The 19,049-nt window shown below is 40.8% G+C and overlaps 1 protein-coding gene across 1 annotated transcript in view; it reads left to right on the forward strand.

Annotated features, from left to right (window-relative positions):
- cntnap2a (contactin associated protein 2a) overlaps positions 1–19,049 on the forward strand; it is a 274,377-nt gene that overhangs the window by 117,144 nt on the left and 138,184 nt on the right. Inside the window, exon 3 of the mRNA XM_046371619.1 lies at positions 9,138–9,331. Within this exon, the coding sequence (XP_046227575.1) occupies positions 9,138–9,331 (194 nt within the window). The remainder of the gene's footprint in view (positions 1–9,137; positions 9,332–19,049) is intronic.

A 19,049-nucleotide genomic window follows, 5' to 3' on the forward strand; every position in this document is an offset into this window, starting at 1 on the left:
AAGGATGATTAAGTTGCTTCAAAGGAAAAAAGCTGTCCACAAGGACTGGAAATGTGTCATGAAATCAGCCTCTCTTTTCCTAAAACCAAATCTCATTTCATCTGTTGTAAAGGAAGACACTGCTCAAAACTGAAATCAACATTGTCATTTTCATCTTTGGATTTTCATCTTTGGATCTGAGTACAAAAATGTTTGAAAAAGCATTTCCATTAACAGAAACAGAGCTACGTCCCACATTTGCACACTTATTCATGAAAACAAAGGCAGCAGCAGCAGCACAGACCTGCTTACACGAAGTACACACTCACTACAACGCAGGATCACATGCCTCATGCCCACACAAAGATGCCATAAGGAGGGGTCCCTCCAAGCAGCTACATTTGGCAGCCAAATGTGCCAACGGTGGCATGAGTGTGTGCTGAAAAGCCAATCTACTCCAATCTCCCAGTGCATCGGAACAGGGAAGGCACAAAATCAATGGGACACACCACTCATATTAAGCTTGTGTTGTGAATGCTGACAGCTATTAGAGTTTTAGGCTATAGGCATGTGTGTGTGTGTTTATCCTTTTCTGGGTGCATTTCCCTGTATGTGTGTGTCTGTGTGTGTGTGAGAAAAGAGAGACGTGAAATGATACCGTAATGATTTTCCAGCAGACAGCTGTCTGTTGTATGCCAGCCAGACACGAGGCCCCTGGTTTCCACCCTCCATGTTCATGTGACACACACACACCCACACACTGTTCTCCATCCATGTATGTGAGTGTGTGTGGGTGTGTGTTTGATACTTGATGCTTGTGCACGTTGCTTTATGTGTTCATTTGGAAGAGGGCGCTTGCTAAATGCCCTGTGTCTGGCTCCTGAAACTTAAACACATTCTTCAACAACAGACTCATCATCATAATGCTAAATGTGTTTGTCTTTGGAAAACAAAATCACTCAGAAGCTGTTACTCCATAGAAATGTTTTTTTGTAAAATTACATCCTGGCATCTTATTTTTAACCAACTCAGTATGGTTGTCAGTGAATGTAGCTTATCATTAAATTAGCTCTATGAGTAAGATGTTTATTTCCATTATAATTTTTGTGGTATGATGAATCAAGCAGGGACGATTTTCTTACAGACTGACTCAAATAGTTTGTCTCTTTCACTTTTACCCTCCCTCTCTCCATCTGTTAATATCATTTCCATCCACCTGTTTCTTCTCTTTCTTTCTTCTCCGCTTCTCTCCACATACAGGATCACTGAGTTTGAGACTGAAGTAGTCTGAGACAACAACAAAAGAAATGAATGAAATGAATGCTGTAGAGGCCAAGGTATCTTAGTTTTAGGCCCCATTACACGTCAAAATGTAAAACCATGTGGACAAAAAACTCTTAAATTTTCCCTGCATTAACTTTTTTTGCAAAAGAGGGATGATCTAAAATTGGTTCCCAATAGTCGCATAGCACCCACATGAGTTGTGATCTGCACCCCACACAAGGCTGTGCTCAGTGCTGCCAGCTGAAGACAGATGCCCCGTGGATACAGGTTAAAATAGAAAGAAAGGAGAGAGGAGATGTCTTCTCTCTTTTTCCATCAGAACACCTCTCCTTGTTCTGATGGTAATTACAAGATGGGGAACAGACAACTTGTGCTAGATGTACGATTAATCAAAAATATATCTAAATATTACATATTGCAATAGGGCAAGCGAAAATCATTCCACCATCATCATTTTATATATATTTCTTGTGAAAAGGAACTGCAAAAATTATCATTATTATCAATTGTGACACATATCGTAATCGCAGTATCAGCCAAAACCATGTGAGTTTTTGGCTTATCATTTTAGTTTTGTGGAATCACAGAAAACGTATCAATCAAATTTCCATGTGGGTGCATTTTATTACCCCTGCCAAGAGGGAACAGCACTTTATAATGGTTTGTTTTGATGTAGCCGCCATTCATAGAGAACTTGGGGCACAAAGGAGAACAATAAATACCTTCTGTTTGTGAGGAAAGCAAGAGGGGAACGGGGGAACCATCTGAGCCTGAATGTCCCTGTGGGCATGCACACATGTGGCCCATATTGCTGCACCATGCAGGTGTGGCCAACTAATCACAAACACGTGGCCAGAAATGTTTATATTCTATTTTCTTTTCTCTTCCTATCTCCCTGCTTATCCCTCTTCCTCGTCCTTCTCAACCCTCCGTCCTTGTCTCCCTCTCCATCTCATTTTCCTTCTATTTTCAACAGTAACATTCTCAATCCCAAACTCCATTTTCACAGCCTGTCCCCTTTCTTTCTTCCCAGACCTCATTATCTATTTCTTCTTCTCTCACATTCTCAGCCTGATACATACTTTTCAAAAGTTTTTCCAAAGTTTTACGAAGCTGCACTGTATTCAGTTCTTTCCTCAAATACAGGATGTCACAGTACTGCAGTACAACTGTGCTCAGACTCGCTGCACAATTAACCAGATTGTCCCTCTGTTTCCATACATTACTTTTCACTCTCTGTCATCTGGCAAAGTTGTTTGATGTCTCTAGCTGCTGCAGTCATCCATCGATAATGGCGGTCCTCTCCTAATTAAATTACTCTGTCTTCATCCGCTCCCTTTGCTCTATGACAGAGAGATGAAGTACTAGCAGAGGGCTAACCAGCTGTTTTCTCACTGCACCCTCTTTCTGGTGGCCTAACATCTTAATTAATTAAGATGCTATACTTACTGTTAATGTGGTTTTGTCTGAAAAGCAGTAACTTTGATAAACACGCTCTCACATGTTCTCTCGGGTGCCGGAGCGCATAAACGTAAAGGCGGACAGAGGAAACAAATTTTGATATGTATGTGCGCCCACCCACACACTCTCCCACGCTGAGAGTAAGACAGAGGAGAGATACTCTGTTGTTTGATGCTCTGCTATGCCACTGTCACTTCTGTTTGTGTGTCATGCCTGTCAGCAGGCTGATCCTCACTCGTTCAAAATCACACCGTGTCTCCGCTGCTCACTCTCAGAACTCTGGTTTTATAAATCTTCATATCCTTTCTTGTATTCTCTCAGTGACTTTAACTTGTTCGATCCCTCATTTGTTCCTGTTCTTCTCTGTGCTGCACACTTGCTCCTTGTGCTTTTCTTGTCTGTTTACTCTTTTCTTGAAAACAGAATTCATCAGTACTGCCGTTTACCAAGTCAGGCAGTCAACATATCTTCTACTTCCCTGCTGGGCTGTAAAAGTTCAAAACATCTTTGTCATTATCACACACACACATGCTACACTGTATGTTCACTCACCAGGAGCCATGGACAATCCTGCATCTTGTCCAGTTAGTCGAGCTCTGATCATCTGTAAGTTATCTCCAGTAAAAACAAAAGAGGGAGTAAACTTGACAGCCTGAACAGATCAGAGACCTGAAGGTGGTGAGACTTGCTGAGACAGTGGAACATTGTTTGATTCAAGTTCAAAGCAACCAGAAGCTGCTTTCAAACTTTTTCCTGTGGTTGAGTCTCGTGGCACATAACTGAGGGTTTTGTTAACAGTTTGAATTTAGATGTGTGAGATCTTATGTGAGAAAAATAACCACATAGCAACAGCGACAGTTTAAATAGACAGGTATTTGAGGTAGTAGTTCCTACAGGGCACTTCCAGGTTTGATTTTCTCTTTTTCACTGTGTTTGCTTTTCTTTCCTTAGCCAGCACATTGCTCAGTATTCCTGAAAATGAGTTTTTGTCATTTTTATTGTATGTCCATTAATATTGGTTTTCGTGAAAAATGTGCATGAAATACTTTCTAGGGCCACTTTGTTTGCAGTCTGCAGATTCTGCTTTTATGCCACTAAAAGGCTGAGCAATTGACAAAAGCTGTTATTTCGCCCCTGCGTGTACACATGTGCATATGCTGTATATGCACGTACTGTATACGTTTATCTGCACTCTTGGGCTTGTGTGTGAGAATATTTGTGGTCATAACCAGTATCAGAAGCTACCACTTCACTGCTACTACTGCTTCAGTGCAGGGTTATCTGTGTCATCACAGATAGCTCAAACCTTGTTTTGCAAGCTTGGCCAAACCCCAGCCATGTTTTTTGGCCGCTGTTGACTCCTTTTATCTCAGAAGGAGCCTCTCTGTGTGAATTCCACTGGGCCAGTACAGACCTGCGAAGGGCATCGCACAGGGACATTTTTACCAGGGTTCTAACATGTTGTTTTTCTGTTTTATATTTTTAAAATGCCAGCATAAGTTGCTGCAGGGACAAGCACAAATTCAAATGCACTGTAAAGATACACTGTAGACAGATTTAAAGCCATGTTACACTGGGCTGACAAACTGGAGAAGTATATCATCAATACCTGCGAGTTTCACATCTGTAAAAAATCTGTTTTATGATAATCTGTTTCTTTTTTTTTTTTTTTTGATATCAAAAAAGTCAAAACTTTAACTTCATAGTAACATAATGTTTTACATAAAGTAAAATCTGTTCTGATCTGGCATAACTCAGGGCAGGTTGTGACTTTTTCACATGTGGTCAGATACTGAATTGGTGATACTAATCTTGGGTGTCCACCTTGAAACTGTGCTGATTGTATGGATCTTCAGTGCTGCCAGGTTGAACGTGAGTGTGACGCATCCATATTTTAGAATATGTGGCTTCTTTACAGCAACATCTCTATTTGAAGTGTGATAGTCCACCACAAGATTATTGGTTTGGATGATACTGCCCGTGCTGTGAAGAAGCTCTCTATCAGTAACTACAGATATTATGAGTCTTGACATGCATGGACATAAACTGCAGTTTGACTAGTGCATAAACGCATACAATAATCATTTTGACTTTTTTTTTCATTGTTTCATCACTCCACCTTAAGCCCCAGTGTAGAAATGTTAAAACACACACACACACACACACACACACACACACACACACACACACACACACACACACACACACAAAGTGATGTGTGAAGTCTCTTTTGTCCAGAAAGCAACATGGTATCAGTAGTATTTTCAAGACTTTTATCAGCTTCAATGGAGGAAAATCTTGGCAGTGCTCCTGTAGTTTTATCCAGGTTTCCTTTCAATGCTTCGTTCTCGCAGTCTACGTCTTGGATTGCACTTATTCTCCAGCCTTTGTCGTGGACTCTATCTCCTGATCTCTTTCTCTGTTGTTTTCCTTTGTTCTTTTCTTCATCTCTTCCTCTGAGGTGATTTCATTGACCTTCTGTGCTCCCCTGTTCTCTTCCCAGTCCTCCTCCTGCTCCTCCACTCCTCCCCAAACATCTGTGTGTGTGACAGGTGAGAGAACAGCGACATTCCCCTGATGCTCCACCCCTCCCCTTTCTCCTCCCTTTTTTCCCTCCGCCCTTTTCTTTGGCTGATGCTCCTGTTCGCTCGCTCTAACTCTCTCATTTTCGATTCCCCCACCACCAGCCTCCTCCTCCATCTCCACTTCATTCTGTCAACCTCTTTTCGCTTTTTCCCTTTCTCCCTCTGGCTCTCACCTTTCACGGCACTTTTTTATGTATCACTCTTCACCCCCCCCATCCTAACCTCTGTCAAGCTGCCCCTCCTCCCCTCTCACCTCTCACCTGTTCTTTTTTTAGTCCTCTCCCTTTGTCTCTGTTCCATAACAGCATTTGCCCATCATTTCTCTCCTCTCTTTTTTTGTTCCTGTCATTTATTAGTGTCCCTTGTTCCTCCCCTGACCTTTAACATCAAGCTCTTTAGCCCACGGCTTTCTTGTCTTCTTGCTTTTTTTAGCCCATCTTTCCAAAATGCTTGCCATCACTCGCACGATCTTTTGAACTTTTACGTCTCCGTGGACTTTTCAATCCATCTGTTACTTCTGGTAACCCTGTAACCCCAACATGTCTTCTACTCTCTCCTTCTTCATCAACTCTTTTTCCCTTACTGCCCCTCAGTCCTTTCATTCACCCCTTCAAGCCAGTGCCTTCCTCAATTCATTCATTCCATCATAAAGCTGAACCAACTTTTGATGCAACACAATGCAAAATACAGGAATACACTGTGCTACTTATTCAAATAGTATATTTTTGTATATTATGTTGATATGTAAATCATAATTCTAATGTTAAGTGTTATAAAACTGTCATGCATCTGAAGTGTTCAAACTCAAATCTTTTCTTACATCAGCCACACATTCACACTATGTGGCTGTGTGGGTGTATATGTCTGTGGAAGAAGACACAGATGAATCACATTCAGACCAGGGTCACTGAGAGAAACTGTACTGTGTGCATGAAGAGAGCCTGCCTTAACGTGCAGGTTTATAAATGGAGTGTGACGTGGCTGAGCTGCAGCACAGGGATCCAAAATGTGTTCATGTGTTTACGCTGTGTATTTTATCGAAGTGCAATTTTCAGTTTGAATTCCTGCTTACCAGGCATCAGTATTGTGAGTGTGGTCACTAGCACTGCAGGACAGAGAAAAACGGGTATTTGAAATTTGATTTCCAACATTCAGCAACAAACATCCAAGTGACCTCAAACAATGTGCAAAAAATTGTCAACATTGCTCTGATCTCTCTCTTTCCCCTATCCAGAACCTCTCCTATTTTTGCTTTCTGTTCCATGTCATTTGAACCCACCTGCAGTCTAACTCTCTTTCCAGCGTTGAACAGATTCAGTTTATCTCTTTCTCCCTTGTTTCTCATTCTCATCCCTCTGCTCCTTGCCTCCTCCCTTCTTCACTTTTGGCCTCATCCATCACCTTTCTTACCATAACTACATTGCTCCCCTTCTGTCCTTTTTTTCATCCCATCCGCATGCTATCTCATCTCTGGCCTCCTCACTATCAGAGCCATAAAATTCTCTCTCTCTTCACTCCCTTTTCTCCACACCTCATCCATCTCTCTTACTGTCCCTCGTTTCCATGTTTCTGACTCCTCCTTTCTCTTGTCAACCCCCTCAACCCACACCTTGTCGTCATTCTCTCCGACACCCTGTCCTCTGATGTTGTTCATAGTGTCACACTGCCTTGGTCATTGTCCGCTCATTATTTTCTACTGTTTACTTATCACAGTCGCTCCGCCCCTTGCAAACCCAATTCCTAGCCCTCCCTCCCCCTTCTCCTCCTTTTGATAGTGTTTTATCCCCCCAAGGGAATGGCTTTGCTGCAACGGGTTTTTGAGGTATTGACGTTTCCACTGATATGGGCCTGGTTATCTGTCAGGGCTGGGGCTGGAGTGTAATGGCTCTGTAATTGGATAAGATATAGGGTTTTGTCATGGTGGGATACATCGCAAACTGCCTCACCCTCTATTTTATCATATGACTATCATCTCTCATGCCTCCTCCACTATGCTCGGTGCTCATCTGTTACTCTCTTGTGCTTTCTTGGTCTTGCTATCTCCCTTTCTCTCACTTTGTCTGCGTGTTTCTGTTCTCTCTCTCGCTCTGTCATTTTTGAATCAGTCACTCTCCTTCACTTGTGCTTTCAGTCCGTCACTTTCTTATCTGTATTTTATGTCCTTTCTAAAAAATCCATCACAGAGAATCAAAGGAGACGGCCGTGACATGGCCAGTTCGCAGTCCATCCACCACCCACTCTTCCCGATAATCATTTCAGAGTTGCATTCTGTCACAGGCTCGGCTGTTTGCTGCACTGACACATCTTCAATGCTTGGTGTGTGTAAATGTTTGTGTATACACTCTAAACTTGTCTCTACATGTGGTTTTTTGCACTCTGTGAATTTTTCTTCTATTTCTCAAATGGTTTGACTACTCTCACAATAGCCTTCAATGTTGGCATCACCTATCTTTTGTTTCTGCATCATTTAACCTGAAGCTTATTTAACTGCGAGGTCTAGGGGGTTTGACACCCTGACACCTACAGGTGTGAAGGGGGACAACCTTTGGAGGACACATAAGTATTTGTGTGGATATAAAGGCAGAGCCATGAGGTTTCAGGCTTGCACAGGAAACACAAAGACACTAACTGTCACAGAGTGGATTACACGACAAACGCTACAATCTATTGCAACGGTCGACACTGTAGCGTAGGAAAATGGCATTGAAACACTCTCCTTTGATGCTTTCTGAGCTAGTCATCTTCTGCAAAGTAATATTTCACCTTGGTGGAATCTTTTCCAGCTTTAGTGCACCTACCTTCCAAAGGAGCAACCTGGAAGCTGTTTTGTATACTTGTTAACCTTCTAAACACAAACAAAAACTTTACCTCCAAACATTTAAACAAGTTATTTCCTGTGTTGTTCCTGTGTTCCTGTGTGTCCATCTTTGAGACTGAAAAAAAGCTAGTACAACAGATATGCGCACTGAAAATGAAAATGTATGTTCCGCCAGAATGAAATATCACTTAAACCTGCGGTTAAGGACACTCATGCTGAACCACAGCTTGGCTGGAATAAGTGAAGACAACATGTAACCGTTGGTATGAAGTGGATAGAATTTGTACTTCATAGTATTTGCACTTTCACTCATTTTCACATCCAGGATGTGTGTCATCTCTGTTTTACTATGACTACTTTGTGATAAATAGTTTCAATCATCATTCCAATTGCGATTCCCTTCTTGACCATTTTGATCTTTGAGTTGAATCTGGACAGATGTGCAGTTACGCAGGTGCCACTGTGCTCCCTTGCATTTATGAAATGTCATTATATCATGAATGCCAAATTTAAAAAGGAATCCATTCTAAAATGTATGCATAATAATGTCAGTCCTGTAGAAGAAAAGAAGACAGCACTGAAGAAGAGTATGCTCGTCATGCTTGTGAAACATCTTTATAGTCAGCAGGCTGCAGCCCTGCATGCAGAACTCTTAATAAAACATCCTGTCTCCCACACTAGTACCTGTCTGGGCAGCTATCTGCTGGACACTGACCATGAATAATAAGATGGACTATAACTCCCCTTCCCAAAATGTCATTATGGTGGTAGCATGCTGTCTCTCTGCTTGTGGACAGTGCCAGCTCAGCTTATATGTCCAGCAGGTGTTTTTTTTTTCCAATAAGATATACTGAAGGAAAAAGCTATTTCCTTCTATTCATTAGTTTTTTAAATTTATTTATACTTGGTGTAAGCAGTTTCAGTTGAGGAAAAATTTATAGACTAGATACCATTAAAACGGTGTAAGAAATTTGAAGGCCACTCATCAGAATATGTCTCTAACTCTGCAGGTGCTGGTGGATGGTCGCCTTTGGACAGTGACCATTACCAATGGCTACAAGTGGACCTGGGTTCCAGAAAGCAGGTGAGCGCCATAGCGACGCAAGGTCGCTACAGCAGCTCTGATTGGACAACGCGGTACCGTCTCCTCTACAGCGACACAGGAAGGAACTGGAAACCGTACCACCAAGATGGCAACATCTGGGTGAGTGAATAACAGATGTGTGCACATTTAGGTGTGCATGTTTGTGCTTACAAGCCATGTCCTGACGCTATCACTAAGGAAACTAAAAACACTATCAAACACCTTCTGCTGTATTGTAGGTGAGTGCTAATTGTAGATAACTATACCATTTTTTTGTGTAAAAATGAAGTGACTGAAGTGACTTATGGTGAAGCAGGACACAAAATGTATTGTCTTCTTGAAATAAATTTCAAATATTTTTGTGTTGTTTTATTAAAATGAGAAGGCTTCCGTTTCACCTTCATGTAAGTCATATTATACATATTTATTCAAGCACTGCTGGGTTCTAGAAGGAAAGTACAACAAGCCATTAGCTATTCCTTAACCTTTTATGGGTGAGATCTCTCTCTTGTTATATATTGTCTGCATTCCCCAGACAGACAGCAGACATCTGTGTCCGCAGTGTTAGCAGGCACTCTGAGTGGATCATCACACAGCGCTCGTCACCATTGCTGTGTGGTCAAGGTGATAGCGCATAGGTTTTCAGCCAGTGGAGATGAGAAGACAAGAATAGCTATGTCCTGACTAATGTTGATCCACCACGTGAGTCGGCAGAAATATAAAGTAAAAGTGGAAGTAAAGCCTCATAGCCTCATATTTTGCCATGAGCATTTTGATTGCTCATGTTGCAGATGGTATGCAAGAGTAAGGAAGTGTTTCCTGTAGCCAAAATACAGGGCAAAGTACCTGAAACTCTGCTGTTCAATTCAACCTGTTATACCTTTACTAACTGGGTAGGAAAACACTGATCAACTCTTCATACCAACTGGCATAAAAGGGGAGCTTGGTAGTGTGCGTGTTCTCTACCGAAAAGGTATTAAGCCCCATAAATATTCAGGTGTGCCATTACGCTTTCAGTAAGATCAGATCTGTGACGCTGGCTAATCTTGTTCACCAGCCACACAATGAAATGCTCCAGTCGGAGCGTTTCTTCATCATTATTCTCTCTTTTAGTATTGTTATGACTGCTTGCAGTGACAAATATGAATCTTTTACAGTTGAAAGTAAATTAAATTGTTGTTTTTGTGTGCTGCATCATAATTGTTGGCCAATTATTATTTATTCAGCAGTGTTTTCCCTCTGCCATTAACCCTGATTCATTGCCTGTAATATTTCTGCAAATACTCCAAAACACATTCATCTCTTTGATGTTTTTGTAACTATGGCTATGACTTTTTTCTCTTTTGCCGAGATGTATGGCGTATATAATGCTTTCTAATTTATTGCCAGTGTAATTCAAAATATTGCTTATGTAAACAAATACAGAGCCAATAATTTTAAGCAAGACGCAGACCATCAATAACCTCCTGTGCAGAAGGAAAACTGCAGCCATTTGTTTCTCTCGGTCTCTTGTCTTATTTAGAAGAGGCTTTGGGACACACACATGCTTCTGCTAAAGCAAATGTGCTTCTGTGCAAGTTTAGCCCTTTTTTATTAATGTGTGTGTGTGTGTGTGCGCGTGTGTTTGTGTGTCTGTCTGTTTGCGTGTCAGTGGTGATAATTTTGGAGCTATAAGTGCTATTGATCAAAAGGACCAGGATGGTAGGGCACTTTAGCCAACTTAATGTTACAAACACATGCACACACACACACACACACACACACTGACTGCTACCATCAGCCCATTCAATCACATTTGGCTCAATCCTATTCACCGCTGGATGAGGTTCACACAGCGATCTCCTGAGAGAAAACCAGCTGTCCTGCAGTCTTATGCATGAAGGTTCTATTCAGGAACATTTTACCGCCAATCACCGCATGTCGTTACTCCACTCTGATGAGTTAACTCTTTCACCGTCAAAGTGAGAGAAACACTTTCAGTCAAAGCAACAGTATTGACGCTAGCTTGTGACTATGACTGTGATTTGCTGATGAGGAGAGTTGGTAAAGACCTAGCAAGTGCAGTACTGGATTTGTGAAAAATGTTTTTTAATGCCTCATTAATGTACTACTGAGGAGTCACAATGACACTGATGAATTACTGCAATAATTAAAATACCAGCTGTTATAACAGAGGCCAATGCCTAAGACACTGTCAGTACTTGGAGACCTGAATTAATCAGTTGCACAATAATCATAATGAGAGGGGAACGTGCGTTGGCTGAATAAGAAAGCGCAATGACTTTGTGCATAGATAATATCTTATTTAGTTCCTACTTAACCAATACAGTAAATGTTTATGGCCACTCGTGAGCTGTCCAGCAGTTTGTTGATTAGCAGGTATACCTTATTGTTAGTCTAAAATACCTGTGAAATGGGGGCCAGAGTGCTAATTTCCTCTGCATCTTTATACATATCTCCTGTGAAAACGGTCAGGTAGGGAGGGACTTGTCACTGATGTTGATTGGTGTTCATAGCAGCCAGCCTGCCATGCAGTTAGTTGTCCAACTGGCTGACTGGGGTCAACTGGGAGCTCCCAGAGAACACAGCCAATTAAATGTCAAAAGGGGTCACCAAACAAAGCATTTGTGACCTGCACCTGAAGTAGGCCGGTTTGATGACAGGAAAATACACGCAAAGGTGTTTTTCTCACTGGGCTTTGTTTTGGGGCTGACTCAGCTAATGGGACAGCCAATTCGAGCCTGACTGAGATGATGGTGTCTAACAGCAGCAACAACAAGTAAATATTAAAGCTGTCTGTCCATCAGGAACCTTCGTGAACCACACCAGTGCTGGATTTCCTATCATGAAACACGTTGGTGTTTGTTCGGTCCCAGTCCGACCGTGTTCACCAGGAGGCTGCTGAACTGAGTTTTCAGCAGCTAGCGGTTATCAGTTACATTAGCAACAAGTAAAGCCATCTGTTCATTAGAAAACTCCATAAATCACTGATAGTAGAGGCAGAGCATCCGGCAGACATTAGAGGGAAAAACCAAAATATTTTCTCCATAAAATATGACCCAGTTTCAATCACACCAGTTATAAAGTTGTGTTTTTGTACAGTAATTAGTGAGGCACAGCCCCCAGAATGAGTCCTGCGGCTTCCTTCTGACATGAATTTGATGGGTGGATTTGATGGGTGGATGTTACTAAAACTCAATGAAGTTAAGCAGTTTGAGTCACGTTTTACTTCCACACACTTGTTGACCATAAGTGACTCAGATAATGCCGGCAGGCTGCGCCTCACACTGTTTATTCATGTGGATGAGAGGCCTGAAGCTGCACGTTCACCAGGTCAGCTGACAGTAATGTATGTATCCAATAAACTAGCACAGCCAGGGCCCCAAATCTTAAATTGATGCAGGATCAAAAGAAGACTTGTTTATAATGGTTTGTCACCGGACCATTGAAAAAGAGACCTACAGGTGAAAGTTTAAATTTAGACGTAATCGAATGAGTACAGACGCAGCAAAGCTGTACATGCACATTTTTCAGATTGTATTACAACCTGGTGTCATACAAATAGTACAATTTTGCAACCATTCGGTCTGTGAAAAAAAAATTAAAATGAAAGATAAAAAAAATTTCAGATTTCCTGCAATAATGTTAAAAGGAATATCACACTTTGTTATTTGAAATGTTTCTGCTTGTGGCCAGTGTTAATTTTTATCATGTGAAATCATTCACAATGTAGCACCACAGCTCTTAACAGCATGTTGCTTTGAGTCAAGGACAGTTATGTGCTATGTCACATTTTTGTCTAAGACATTTTGCCATTTGTTTTTCAGTTAAGACAGCCAGGATGTGAAATTCTTTACAGCTGAGTATCAGAGAGTGCAGTGGTTTAAAACATTTTAAAGTTAATTTGAAAACATGGTTTAAGGACTATGAGGTCTAGTGTGAATGAGCTAATAGACACTGAATAAAGCCAGCGTTTTTACAAAGTGTATGCTGGGTGATTTCTTGTACTTGTGAACTGTTTTTAATGATGATGAGCTTGCTTTTAGTTGTTTGTTTCGGGGTGGTTGTTTCGTTGTTTGGTGTTTAGGAACTGCATATGAAATAAGCTTTTAGTTACATCTGGTACAATATATTATATAATAATATTTATTATTGCCCCGACTAAAAAAATAATAACCAACCTAGCAGCAGTTTCCTCAGGGCAAAATAATGCAGTGACAAAAAAAAAAAAACATAAGAGAAAGAATAAATCTTTTACTGAAAAAGGATCCCTGACATTAACAGTGGAAATACATTAGTGACCTTGTTATCTTGTCAGCAGGCCTGTGAGCCATTTCAGCCCATGCTTGAAAAAACCAGGGCATAAGTGAATTAAGGCAAGTGAAATATACTTAACCGTAACTCTGACAGGCCTACAAATCTAACACATATCATGGAGTGGTATCACTACTTTGGACCTTCACAAGTTGTGAGATTAACGCTTCTGTTTCCTCGTGTCCTGGTAGCCTATGAAGAGGAATTTTATCACTGGAAAGAGGAAAATTTCATTGGTAGCTTATGCAGAGATGTGTAATTATTTACTAAATTGGTGAAAAAAGGCTCTAGACTTCCCTATCGCCCTAAAGCAGCAGATCTTCCAACAACCAGAGTGTGCAGTGCATATTGTGAATGAGTCAGCTCTGTAGTCCACCTCATAAAAGTAGCCTCAAATATCTGACTCCAACATTACATCACAAAACTAGTTTTCTTCCAAATAAGCCGGTATTTCAGTTTCAGCCTCTTCTAATTGCTGGCAAGAAAACAATATGTCAGACAGATTGTTTTAATTCTTGAGTTTGGAGACGCCCCAGTGACTGTCCTTGGAGGCAAGCCTACAAAGAATGAAGAAGTACAGCTTGTAGTTCAAAGCAGCTTTATTCAGTTCTGAAATCTATTAATTATCAGGTCTCCCAAGAGGGAAATAATCAAGTATGAGTACAAGTTTCTAAAACTGGAGTTGTACTAGAAAAATGTACTTTACTTCCCACCTGTGGTTTTCACATTTAAATACTGAATAGTCAGTTCTAAGAAAGAAAAGTAACAAGAGAAATGAAAGCTCACTGCTGACTTTTTGAACTTCAGTGATTTTCTCAGATTTAAGTCATCCTGCACGTTTTTTGCATTTGATTAAATACAGACATCAAGTACCTCACACATCTACATTAAGGCGTTTGGCTGATACTTTTATCTAGAGGGGCTTACATTCGAAGGAAGGACAGGAGAGTATGTGTGCATCGCCGCAAGGCAAAGTGGTTATTTTAAAAACTAATAAAACTAAAACAGAGTGCTCCAAATCTATTTCATATATGCATTAAAGTTGTCATAAAACAGGGCTGAATGGAGGTGCCGGAAACTAGTTTGCAAGTAAAAGCAAAGTCTCAGGCTGCAGTCTTTAGGTAGTCTGGCAGAAGAATAAAAGTGGATATGTTTAAAATGGCTTTCTTATGATAAAGAATTCTTTGTTTCTGCCTTTATTAGCCAGTGACAGAAAGTAAAGGGGTTTGACATGCAGCAAACTAAAGCAGGGAGCATTTTCCTTCTGAAGCTTTAGAATAAGAAATAAAAAGTGTGGGTGGGAGAGACTGAAGTGTCAGCTTCTCTGTGATGTTTTTATCAGTCCCAACTTTTTTTCAAATGCACATTTATATTCTGGTGTAACCTTATTGTTTAAATGGCTGATAAAAGCAGCTTCATCGTGGCCGCTGGACAAAAGCTAAGCCAAATTTGCTAGACAGTACGGTTTTGGTGTTTTACACCTTAAACAGAGGCCTGCCACTTACTGTTTTCTGTGTCATTTTGGGCCAGTTTCACATTGGATATTTGGCTCACACCTTTTGTTTTGCCATTGCTCACTTTAAAGTGCTCCCACACAGCTGAGGTCAGCATTTTATCTTCCCTTTATCAGCTGAGGTGAACTGAAGCGTTGCGTTCACTGCTGTGAGAGGGCACCAAAGCTTATGTGGTATATGTTTCCAAATTTTAATAGTGCAATTAAAAAGTATATATATGTATAGTGCAAGAATGTTCTGACAAAATATATTTTGCAGTTTGCTTTAATTGATATTGATATTGATATTGATACTGAGCCTACATTTGCCAAAAAAAGACGAATATCAGAATCAGAAAGCTGAAATCCAAATAGCTAACCAATTAATGAATGTTGAGGTCAGCCCTGTAAATTATCGAAACAAAAATATTGACCAGTTTATTTTCTTTAATTATAGCTGCACAACCTAGCCAGCAACCATACGCCTCAAATATCCGAATAATGATAGCCTTTCATTAACTCGTCCATAAACCAATTCAACCAGCCAAATATTCCAACATTTTCATTCCAGTGTTGTCAAGATGACCACGTCCACAAGCATTAGTGGTTCTATCTAAGTGGTGCTTCACATCAGTAACGCTGCTTTTGTTGTCATAATAATAGATGCACTATGGAAGGAAAAATTTTCGTCAAGTGATAAGTAATTGCTTTTTCAAGTAACACAAGACAAACATCCATTGTTGTTCTGTCAAAGTGTGCCTGAATGCCTATTTTCTCAATGATTAATATTAATTCAGAAGATAAGCACCCATTATAGGAATACATTCGACTGTTCAACTCAAGCCAGTGGTTTCCAAGATGCTATGTAATGAGTCAAGTCACAGATGGAGATGATCCATAGCTACCACCCCAACAGCAACTGGTGTCAGCTGATGGCTTGGGGAGGAAATCAAAGGAGGTTCATTTACATCAGAGGAGGTGGGCTCATCTCATATTAATGTAGGAACTTTAAAAGGTTAAGCATTCAGTTTGATGTGTATTATTGATATTGATTATTGATGTATTATTAATAGAGATTAGCCTCTTGGTTTGATCCTGACTCACATTGACCCAGCACATAAATTGCTGAAAAAGGTGACCAAGCCCAACGTGACCCAAATGCATGAAAACAGGTTCATGCACACTTGCATTCAGTCACACTGACTATTGAATTTGCCATTGTAAATGAATTATTACATTCAGCATTAAAGCCAAAAATATTTGAGCTGAACTCATCCGACCACAGAGGAACGCGTTGCTCGCAGTCAAGGATATGACTTTTCTGGCTCTTTTTTTCATCCACGCTGATAAAAAAGTCTCTTCCAACTTTCAGCTCTGTATCTTGATCCACTGTGGTGACTTCACGGGGCTTGAACGCCAGTCTTTTTAATGTCACTTCACTCCATTTCAGATAAGAGTTGTGTGGAAATTAAAAATTGCTGAGTGTGAATAATGAGGATGATGAATTGAAATAGATAGAGAGGACACTTCCCAGTGGGTCATGGAAGTCTCCTGTGGTACAACTCAAATGGCTGCTATGAAATTTTAATAGCACTGTCACGAACATGAACACCGTACTTGTGTGACAGTGGATGGGACATGGAAAGTTTAGTCAAATTACACCTTATGGGCTGTGCTGTCTCAGTGACTCATGACAGTGTTATCTAAACGTTTGTAGTAACCATTTTATATCAACATCGCACAGGTGGTGCCCCAATAACCCCTTTAAAAGGAACATTTTGAAGACTGCTAGCAATGAGCAACTGTTCTTCTAACTTAAGTCGAAGCTCTGAGTAAGTAGGTGATGTGAAGCACGAAGAGGAGTCAAACTTGAATGAGTGTGAAAATCCTGGCCCCATCAGACATCAGGTCAAAACACACACACACACTCACATCAAATGAGTTGGTGGTGTTAAAGTCGCTTTGTTTGTGTGTGCACCTTAGGGACCAAAATGAGCCTTCAGTTTCAAGAACCTCCTACATGTGCGTACTTGTGCATTCAGCAAAAAAAAAAAAAAAGCTTAGAATGACACAGCATAGTTTACTAACTGCATTGTCTGTGGACTCTGTGACAGGAGGAGGAATAATCCAGTGGATTTGTGCATTTCCCAGTCGGAGTTTCTCCAGAAGTAGCTGGTTTTATCTGAGCTAAGGCCAGTGCTGAAACCTGACTGAATAACAACACATTCTCTTCTTGATTGGGTCTTATCAGTCACTGCATGTCCTTCCCTTATTGTGTCCAATCAGACTCAACAAAGGACAACATTCTCATGAGGAACAAGCAACAACAAAAATGAGGCAGCCCATGGAGGTAGCATGTTCGCTGTGTTAACATGTGTTACATGTTAGCTAGGAAGACTGTAGAAAAAGCGTCTCTTCAAGAATTTGATCTGCTGCCGCAGTAATAGCTCTGGTGCGTCTAACATGAATAATACTGTATAAAGTAAAAATGCAAACAAGTAAAATTAGGTAAATAAGAAGTAGAAGTAAAAATCATTTGTAATATTTTCTGAATCTCAGCAACCAACCAACGCTCAGTGTATATGGATGGTAATGTGACATGCGCTTTCGGACGCGTTGGTCTGAAATGATGCTAAAATGCTGATGGCTTTTGTTGTGAAACTCATTTTAAAACATGTTTTAAAATGAAAACAGACTTGTGTGGAAGTAGCCCTGGTGTGCATGTGTCACTCTGGGCCTGCGAGCTCAATGTGGTCTGAGGTTTTACAGCAGAGGCAGTCTTCACTCCATCAGTGTTGCTCCCTGGTGAGCAGAGGGAGAGAAGGTGCCAAGTGTTCACAGCCTGAGTAATGGGCTCTTAAAGCTCTATTGTTTCCCTCTGTGTGTGTGTGTGAGAGAGAGAGAGAGAGAGAGAGAGAGAGTGTGTGCCTCCCTGTCTGACTCTGTAAAATTTAATTCAGTGCAGGGGAATATTTTGCACACCAGTGATAATTTAGTGAAGTCAGAGGGAGAAATACTAATGATGGTGCGATTCTAAAATGTTTCTTGATTCTTACAGTGCACTTTATTTCTTTTGATTACCTCTTGGTAATTAATTTGCTAAAATGGAAGCGAATGGAAAATTCTTGGGGTGAAATTCTCTGAAGTATTACTCATTTTTCAGGTAATAATGAATGTGAATCACAGAAAGCGATTTCAGTTCGTTTCTCACCAGCTCTTTGGGAGCTCTTTATAGCAGGTGAGGGAAGCTGTGGCCTCGAGGTTGGCGAAGCGGCTTGTGATCGGAGGGTTGCTGGTTCGATTTCCATACCTGACGAGCGGGAAAAATTTGGGTGTGGTGGAGTGATTAATGGGAAAAATGTTCCCACCCTCCATTAGCTGGCTGATGTGCCCTTGAGCAAGGCACTTAACCCACAATTTGCTCCCCAGGCGCTTGATGCTGCCCACTGCTCCTGTGTGTGTTTCACTGCATGTAATCTGCTGGGTGTTGCATGTGTGTGTTCAACTAAGGATGGGTCAAATGCAGAAGACAAATTCAGTGTGTGTTTGTAAAAATATATATATACTGCCAATAAAGTGATTCTTCTTCTTCAGTTAAGGAGAGACTGAACTAAAGAGCAGCACATGGCTACAAAGGATGCGAAGGGACATAATATGTGCCAGCTTCAGTAATATGACATGTAGACAGACAATATAACATGAAGAACATTGGAGGCACCTTGCTCACAGAAATAAAATAAAGCATTTGAGGTACAGAGCCCAACAAAAGTGCACAGTTCAGTCGATGGGCAGTAGATGGCTGTGATGAAACAAGCTCAGTGTTCTCCAAAATAATGAAGGAAGAAAATGAGGAAGAGAGGAGGAATGTTGTGAATTCTCCACTAGCATACACCACATTCTGTCGATGATATCAAACGCTATGTACAAAACTGAGGAAGATGTGAAATTAACGTTAGGTAATGAACATCATTTACATTAGTAGCTGGAAGAAATAACGTGTTTTAAGCTGATATTTGTATTAACAAGAAGGAG

Source organism: Scatophagus argus, chromosome 18, assembly GCF_020382885.2.
Source record: "Scatophagus argus isolate fScaArg1 chromosome 18, fScaArg1.pri, whole genome shotgun sequence".
Lineage (NCBI taxonomy): Eukaryota > Metazoa > Chordata > Actinopteri > Scatophagidae > Scatophagus > Scatophagus argus.